The sequence below is a fragment of the Chlorocebus sabaeus genome, chromosome 29 (genome assembly GCF_047675955.1).
Source record: "Chlorocebus sabaeus isolate Y175 chromosome 29, mChlSab1.0.hap1, whole genome shotgun sequence".
Classification (NCBI taxonomy): Eukaryota; Metazoa; Chordata; class Mammalia; order Primates; family Cercopithecidae; genus Chlorocebus; species Chlorocebus sabaeus.
This window is the reverse complement of record NC_132932.1, coordinates 16,007,615-16,016,505: the sequence shown is the minus strand read 5'-3', so window position 1 is coordinate 16,016,505 and position 8,891 is coordinate 16,007,615. Positions and strand designations below refer to the sequence as shown.

At 53.2% G+C, this 8,891-nt stretch overlaps 1 protein-coding gene across 8 annotated transcripts; it reads right to left on the bottom strand.

Moving 5' to 3' along the window:
- Positions 1-1,059: 1,059 nt before the first annotated feature.
- RCCD1 (RCC1 domain containing 1) lies at positions 1,060-8,766 on the bottom strand. 8 transcript variants are annotated; one of them, XR_005236834.2, is made up of 10 exons: positions 8,648-8,766; positions 7,750-7,841; positions 6,664-7,021; positions 6,076-6,466; positions 5,853-5,974; positions 3,297-3,395; positions 2,831-2,964; positions 2,227-2,256; positions 1,507-1,663; positions 1,060-1,356 (listed from the first exon to the last, which is right to left on the bottom strand). XR_005236834.2 is itself a non-coding variant. In XM_037987674.2 (10 exons), the coding sequence occupies exons 3-9, from the start codon at positions 6,896-6,898 to the stop codon at positions 1,512-1,514; spliced, it is 1,200 nt and encodes a 399-aa protein (XP_037843602.2). In that variant the 5' UTR covers positions 6,899-7,021; positions 7,750-7,841; positions 8,648-8,766; the 3' UTR covers positions 1,060-1,356; positions 1,507-1,511. The 8 variants fall into 8 exon arrangements, 7 of the variants coding, with proteins under 7 accessions (XP_037843602.2, XP_072869122.1, XP_037843608.2 ...); XM_037987674.2 differs by having other exon boundaries at positions 2,794-2,964; XM_073013021.1 differs by having other exon boundaries at positions 1,060-1,663; positions 2,794-2,964.
- Between the last annotated feature and the right edge of the window lie 125 nt (positions 8,767-8,891).

The window sequence follows — 8,891 nt, the reverse complement described above, 5'->3', positions numbered from 1 at the left end:
TGGGGAAAGGGAGAGTGGGGAGTTAAGTGTTTAATGTGCAGTCTTAGCATGGAATGACGAAAAAGTTCTGGAAATGCATAGTGATGGTTGCACCACAGTAAATGCATATGTCACTGAACTATGAACTTAAAAACGGCTAAAATTTTCTCTTTTATTGAACATACATTTTATGTTCAGTATATTTTACCACAATAAAAAAGAGAAAAAAAAAAAACTTAAAGACCCCATGGGTGGGAAACATTTGCTAAACCACAGACACACACATGCACAAATACAATTTAACCATAAAGAAAACTACTGATGTTAAACTTACTTTATCAAAATAAGTTAATACTTGTAAAGCACTTTGAGCCTTACCTGGCATGGAGTAAGCATCACCTAAGTATCAAACAAAAATTGGTAATACCAGGAGAGACTGAAACAACAAACTACACGGTAGCAGAAGATACTCTGAATACTAACTCTCAAAAGACTTGGATCTGAAATATCGAAAAGAAAAATCACTAAGGAAAATACAGAACATTTTGAAAGGCCAGAAAACTTGAACAGGCATTTCGCAACAGAAAAACTTCAAATGGCCAAGAAACATATGAACTCTTCACCTCAAGCAATCACCCCACTTAGCCTCCCAAAGTGCTGGGACTACAGGTGTTAGCCACCATGCCAGCCATCCAATACACAAATGAAAAGCTACTCAACCTCATCAGTATTCAGGGAAATGCAAATTAAAACCAGTGTGCATCTACCTGACATTTCAGCCACAGTAGACACCACCCTGCTGGTGGAAAACAGTTATCTAGTAAAATTAAAGGTATCTCTTGACTTAGCAATTCAACTCAATGTTCTGCAAAGGAACCTGTGCACGTGTGCAGAAGACTGCTCAAAGTATTATGTGGAATGACCAAAATCAGAAACAAAATGACCATGAACAAAACCGTATCACTTGAGGTGTTATTCGTACAACGGAACACCATATAGCATTAACAATGAAAGAACTCCAGGACCCAACAAGGATGGATCACACAATGCTGAGTGACAAAAACGACACAAAAGCGCATATACAGGATTCCATTTATCTAATACTCAAAAGCAAACACAACTATGTTGTATAAGGATGCATGCAAGGCTGGTAAAATTCAAACGAAAGCAGGAAAGTGACTGACAAAGGAAGATGACCTGGAATGTGCCCCAATCTCAGCTACACATCAAATTACCTGGGGTGAGGTGGGCGGAGCTTTGAATCTACCAGTATCTAGGCCACACACCCAGAGGCTCTGATTTCATTGTTTCATTGATTTCATTGTTTCATTGACGCTGATCTTAGGCAGCAGAGTTTTCAATGTTCTCCAGGTGTTTCTAAAGTGCAGACAATTTTAGGATGGTGCTTGAGGGTGAAAGGCAGGACTGTGATGGGGAGGGGCAAATACAGGGCCCTTGGGGTGCAGGCAACGGTTTTCCTTGACCTGAACGGGGGGTTTCACAGGTGTTGTATATACATATACATACACATGTCAGCTCTTCCCTTTCTCCACAGCATACACGTAGGTGTTCCAGGGCCCACAGGTGACAGCCTTTACTTGGAGTTGCTTGTCTACAAAGTATTCCACACGGCGGGGCCAATCCAAGCTGGTGGTGTCCTCGTGGCCCAGCTGTCCATATTTACCTAAAGTGAAAGCAGCCCCTTTGCCATAGTTTCCACTGGGTCTTGCTGCTTCTTTCCCTCCAGGAAGGGGCCCAGACTATCAAATGAGGTGCTGGGATTATGCCCCACTGCTCTGTGACTCCAGGAGACCCAGAGCCAGGCAAACTTGGGTATCCCCAAGAGGCTAGTGGCGACCAGCCACTCCAGGCAAGATGCTCCTCCAGACTTCCCTGCTACCCAAGCTAAGATGTTCAGAGCACACATTTCCATCATACCTTTTTATCCACCCAGTGTCACATCCACAAAAAGCTGCTTTGTAAATGCTGGTTGGATACTCCCTTAAGACAGTCTTTCAGACAGGTAGGCAGGTGGTACCGATATCCTCTCCATGTCTCCCCTGTCTGGTCTCGGACTGAGTGTGCCTACATCTGTTCCAACCCCAGGGAGGGAGCAGTCCTGGTCCTCCCAGTGACCTGGCCGAGGCCCCTGCTTCCTCTAGTCTTGGTGGCTCTGTCACCTGCCCTATACTCCCAGGTCTTTCTTCCCCTTGGTTTCATGGTCACAAAAACAATCCTTTTACTTACCCCAGCCCCAGGTGTAGAGCTCCCCTGTTCCTGAAAGCAAAAGAACAATCAATAGTTGTCACTACTGTTCTTTGGCAAGGCATTTATCCAGCCTGGCTTGGCACAGCCCACCGCTAGCACATTATAATCGTCATGAGATGTGCCTGGCATAGAACAACATATTCTCAACAACTGGCTGATCACATGTAGCATGGCAAAGGATCCCAACGGAAAAAGTGGCGGATCTTCCTGTGTGCCCCAACTACCGAGCGCCACAGTCTTCCTCCATGCTGGACTGGACAGACTCTGCTGTCCAGGCAGGGAATATGTCTGTGGCCATGTACGGAGGACAGAGAGCATCACCCTCCCACCAGAAGGAAGAATCTTCTGAGCTTGACAGGCTGGGGAACTACTGTGAAACAACACGGGGGTTGGGGCTTATCCACTGAGCAAGGTAGCTGCTCTGTATGAGCCACAGAAGCCTCATAACAGAAGTTTTTCCGTCAACCACACCCCTTTCCACAGCAGCTCGAGTGGCGTGGAGTGCCTTCCTGCTCCATCCTAAACCAGCCTCCCAGCCCCACTCACGTGTCACCACAGCTGTGTGCCGGGATCCACAGCTGACCTTGACTGCATCTGAGCCCAAGGGGAGATCCAGTAATGCTGGGAAGGGCTGGACAGCTATGAAGGGGGCAGGGGCTCCATCCTCAACCCGGCCCGTTCTCTTCACCTGAGAACCATCTTCATTCAGTCCTGTGGCTTTAGAATTATAATAATAATGATGTGAACGCCAACTGAGCCCTGAGCTAAACCTTATTCACGCTGTCACTTATTACCACAACAGCTCTGAAGCACATGACTGTCTAGCTCCAAATCTGGTGCTCCCAACCCCTACATTCTACAGGCAGGGTTGGCACTACCACACAAGTGTGTTGTGCCAAGACCGGCATCAGCCTTGCCAATGCTCCCTCCCGTAAGGGGCTCACATGCTCCATCTGAGCAGTGTAGCTCTGAGGCCAGCATACAGCCAGGAGTTAGGAATGACAGCCACATCCTGGGGAGACAGCTGTGGGAGCCGAGTTCACCCTCACCTTCCCTTGCGACAGTCTCTCCATCCTCTGCCAGGTTCCTGGTGGGCAGGGCCAGCTGCCCCGATCCATTCCAGCCCCAGATATAAATATCCCCAGTCTCTGAAAGAAATCAAGGGGACACATGAAACAGACTGTGAACCCCCTGCATACATCCAAACTCCCTTCCCCATTCCATCCGCTCATGGGGACAACTAAAGCCTGCCCTGACCAAGGCGGCACTCCAGGCCAAGGTGCTTCCTCTCAGGCCCCAGGGTCTTGTCTTAGGTTCCCATCTCCCTCAATGCCTTCAGATCACCCTTTAAGGCCCTTAGTGGACCTTCCACTTCCATTTTTATGCTGCCAAATTGCCCCGCATTTTAGAAACGTATCCCTGTAAGTGCCGCGGCGGTCTCCCTTTCAAAACCACAGGGCCAAGGCCAGGTGTGGTGGCTCATGCCTGTAACCCAGCACTTTGGGAGGTTCAGATGGGTGGATCACTTGAGCTCAAAAGTTCGAGACTAGCCTCAGCAATATGGCAAAATCCCTCTAAATAAATAAATAAAACCACCACTGAGCCGGCCTGTGCCCCTTTTTCAACAGCACCCGCAGCAGTCCTGTTGAAAGCCATGTACGGCTCTCCCCTTTCTGGCCTCCCACAACACTAGAGCTTTTTGGTTGGAACAGCTGCCTAATTCTAAAAATTTCTAATAGCTGATTTTATGAAGTGCTTAATCCATGCTGATGTTTCATGTGCTTTTCAAATATAATCACTTAATTCTCACAATAGCCCTACAGGTGGTTTTATGACAGTATCGCCATTTACGCAGGATCCCTATTTTATTCACGACAATTGAAGTACAGAGGGGTTAAGTACCAGGCCCAAGGTCCCAGGGCCCCAGCAATGATCTGAAACTAGGAAGTCTGGCGGGATGCGTCCATGCTTCAATCTCTACACTAAAGGCCTCAAACTCCTTCTGGGCGTTGAGTGCAGGGCGTCTCAGTGGGTTGTTTCCAGCCCTCTAGTCGCTCTTCTCTCCAGCCCAGGATTTGTTTCTTTCTTTTCTTTGAGACAGTCTCACTCTGTCACCCAGACTGGAGTGCAGTGGCATGATCTTCGCTCACTGCAACCTCCGCTCACGGCTCAAGTGATCCTCCAGCCTCAGCCTCCCGAGTAGCTGGAACCACTGGCACAAGCCACCACGTCCAGCTCATTTTCATATTTTGGTACAAAGACGAGGTTTTGCCATGGTGGCCAGGCTCAGCCCAGGGTTTCCTGAGCTTGGCAACCAGCCCAGACTGGTTCCATGAGAATATGGTGCCGGGGAAGGCATTGGTAGTTTTTTTTTTTTTTTTTTTTTTTTTTTTTGAGACTGAGTCTTACTCTGTTGCCCAAGCTGGAGTGCAATGGCATGATCTCGGCTCACTGCAACCTCCACCTCCCGGGTTCAAGCGATTCTCTTGCCTCAGCCTCCTGAGTAGCTGGGACTACAGGCACATGCCACCATGCCCAGCTAATTTTTATATGTTTAGTAGAGATGGGGTTTCACCATGTTGGCCAGGATGGTCTCCATCTCCTGACCTCGTGATCTATCCGCCTTGGCCTCCCAAAGTGCTGGGATTACAGGCATGAACCACCGCACCTGGCAGGCATTCGTAGTTTTTTGTTTTTGTTTGAAACAGAGTCTCACTCTGTCGCCCAGGCTGGAGTGCAGTGGCACGATCTCGGCTCACTGCAACCTCCACTTCCCAGGTTCAAACTATTCTCCTGCCTCAGCCTCCCGAGTAGCCAGGACTACAGGTGCGTACCACTGCACCCAGCTAATTTTGTATTTTTTTTTTTTGAGACGGGGTTTCACCATGTTGGTCAGGCTGGTCTCGAACTCCTGACCTCGCGATCCGCTCGCCTCGGCCTCCCAAAGTGCTGGGATTACAGGCGTGAGCCCCTACGCCCGGCCCCCCTGGCATTGGTAGCTTTTAAGATTCCAGGTAATCTAAGTAGAAGCGAGAATTGAGAGCCCCGGACACAGGCAAAGATCATCTGTTCCCAGCCTCACCCTCTCTGCATGGACTCTTAACAGCCTATGAAGGAGCTGCACCTGGATCACCAAGTGAAACTCCTCACTCCGGCCAGCTGTGGCACCACCACAGGGACACACTCATCACCATCCTGGTACCTGCTGGGCACCCCAGTGTCCACTCTGTGCCACATGTCATGGTCCCCTAGGCAACTGCAGCTTTCTCCCTTCTCCTTGGCCCAGCTGCCCCCTCACACTCCATACTCCCTCAGAAGCACTGTTAAAAGACAGTCCTCACTGGTAGCAGGTGGGGAGAGGAGAGGAGGGGCAGTGAGACCAGCAACAGAGAAGCTAGGAACAAACTTCAGAGTCCAGGTATGAGTGGGCGATGGTGCAAGCAGAGGAGGCCGAGGGTGAGAGGTATTTAGGAGTCAAAACTGACTGTCGATGGATGGATGAATTTGGAAGGAGGCCTGGGTAGGTCACCCACCCAAACTGGAAAACGAGGAGGAAGGTTTGCACAAGATCATGAGCTCGTCCGGAGAAGCACTAAGTCACTCACCACTCACACACACAGAATGCCAGCCCCCTGCGGCCACCTCAGCCATGGTTAGGCCCTGCAACGCCTCCAATAGCCGTGGCTCCAGCTCTGCCTCCAGGGTCCCATGGCCCAGCTGTCCATGCCTAAACAAGGGAGACCCTCGTCAGCTACAGTCACATTAAGGGGACCCCCTCCGCTTGCTTCTCCAATCACCAGCCCTCACCTGCTCCCGGCCCCCGCTCACCTGCCCCCGCCCCAGGAGAACACCTGACCAGCGGCGTCTAGCAGCAACGCGTGCTCGGCGCCCAGCTCCAGCTGGCGCGCCCGCAGCTCCGGAGCCAGAGGCCGGTAGAAGGGAGGCCGCGGGCTCACGTAGGCACGGGCGCAGGGCAACAGGGGTAGCCTCCCAGTCTGGGCCTCACCGCCCGGATCGTCTTCCTCTACGGCCTCGGGCACCACATTGTGGGCCCACAAGGGCTCCCCACGCAGCGCCGAGTCGGGCGCCCAGGCCTGCAGTAACGCGTCCGGCCCCGGCCCAGCGCGCAGCACCAGGAGGAGCCCCTCCGAGGCCCACGCGTCCCTGCAGCCGCCCGCCGCGCCGCTGGCTGAGCCCGACAGCTCCACGCGGCCTCCACCTGCCGGGCGGAGAGAGGGCTAGGGAGGGGAAGGGACAGGCACCGAGGGCCTAGAATTGGGGGCGGCGCTGGGGGCTGGTCTAGATTGGGGCAGGGTGGCCAGAATGATCCAGGCGGGGTCGGGAGGTGTTCCTGGGAAGGGGCCGACCCAGAATGTGGGGCTGGCGGCCTGAATGGGGAAGACACCCTGGACTGACCACAGCGGTGAGGGGAGGCGACTGGAGAGTGCTGCTGGAATAAGTGGAGACGGGGCGGGGAGCGCTCACGAGTCACGAAGGCGGTGTAGCTCCAGCTCGCGCTCACGCGGCAGACGTCGACGCCCGCCCGCAGCGGACTGGGGCTGTGCACCTGGTGCCCGCGTCCGGAGCCCAGCTCCTGCCCGAAGCCGCAAAAACCGAAGCCGAACCAGGCCCCTGGCCGCTCCTCCGCCATGCCCCAGCAGCGCGCTCTGCAGTCCGCCACCTGGCTGCGGCGGGCCCAGGGAGATTCTTGTAAAGAGCCCGCTAGTGGGACACTGGCAAGTTTCTGGCCTTCCAGGGGCTGGAGTTGCCTTATCTATAAAATAGCGAAACTATCATTCTCCTAACCACAAAGGCAGAGTCCGTGCCCCAACGTTTCGCTGAGCAGGCGCCCTAGCTAATGCCCTACCGGATTTACAAAGATTCTCAAATATTTAGTGAGGCACTTTCCCTGTCCTCCCTTCTGGCTCAAGCTCAGCGTGCCACAAAGTGGGTACGAAGTGGCCTGTCCTTTGGGCACTGGACTAGGATCCGAGCGCCCCCGACACCCCCACCCCGTCCCGCAGCTTCCCAGCATCTGGCACTTTATCCCATGTAATCTTGGGAACCAAAATGGTCGTTTTACAGAGGCGATTCCCAGAGAAAATAACCCTTACACACTCATAGCTAGACAGAGACGGGCAGAAGACTGAAATCAGGTCCCACGAACTCCACACACAGTGCTCTGCCCCTCACCCCACAGTGGAACGCAGAAGAGCGTTTGGGAGGCAGTGCCTCTGCAACTTAGCGGGGCCTTGTGACCTTGGCCAATTAACCTGAGTTCAGTTGCCTTTCTTCAGTTTACAAAGGGAAGTGGGGGCGGTGCTGTTTCAACCTACCTCACAGAGTTGTAATAAATGCAAATAAAGGGTTTGGTGTGAGTACATGCCATGATAAACACACAGTATGAGCTTATTGAATCCAGTATTTAGCGTTGACAAAAAAATTATCCTTGGACATCTTGTTGGCTTTGAGAAAGTTATACAGACACGATTTCAACTGTACCTTATCTAGTCGTTTATTCGTCCAGCAAGAATTTACTGAGCGCTCCTCCTCTGTGCCAGTGAGGACAGTTGTCTGCTCCCAAGGAGCTAATCCTTAAATGGGGAGAGAAACACAGTCTGGCGGTTACAACAGCAACGCCACTTCAAGCAGATTCGGCTGGAGCAGGTTTTTTTGTTTTTGTTTTAATTATTTATATAATAGAGACAGAGGTCTCGCTATGCTGCCCAGGCTGGTCTCGAAATCCTGGGCTCGAGCGATCCGACCACATCGGCCTCCCAAAATGCTGGGATTACAGGCGTAAGCCGCCGCACCCGGGCTGAAGCAGAATTGCAATGGCATTTTCAGGCCTCTGAAGTCAGATCTTGGGTCTCTCCTGCGACCCCAGTTCCTGGGCTCCTAACCCCTTCCGTGTCCTCTCCCAACCTAATGGGGCCTCTGACCTTGATCTTGACCCTATGCCCTCCACCCTCTTGGACAGGTCCTTCTGGTGGGCAGCCTTGGAGGAAACGCCAAGCCGCAGAGCTGCCGCCTCCGAATAGGCCTCCCGCCCAGCGGGCGCCGACAGTCACGGGGAGAAAAGGTATGAAGGGCGTGCGACGCGAGGCGGCCAATCCCCGGCAAGGGCGGTGACGTCGCTGCCCGGGGCGCGACGGCCGCAGCCCTGTTCACCTCCTTGCCAGGGCCGCTCTGGTCCCAAGGCCTACGCCGGGTCTGTGAAATGGACTGAAACCTCCGGGAGGCGTTGGACCAAGGCAGAGGTTGGACCAGGTGGTCCCGCCCCTGAAGGAACCCGGGGGGGTAGAGCTCGGATTAGAACCGCCGAGAGGACATTCATTAAGACCCGAGCTAAAGGGTTGACGAGGAGTGACCCCCAAGACGGGCGGACCCCGCCACCCACCTCAGTCCGGGACCGCAGCAGCTCAAAACCAGACCCGCGGCGGACAGATGCCCAAACAGGAAGCAGCTTTTACCTTCCACGGATTGGCTCAGAACCCATCACGTGCCCCTGTCGAGCCAATGAGCCTCACGCTGGGCTTACCCCTCCTTGAAACAGGCTAGGGTGGTGGGCGCGGCCCAAACCGTCCTTCAACCAGGCTCAGCTGGCCACCAATCCCAACCCCCCCCCCAAGCGCCCTCTCCGC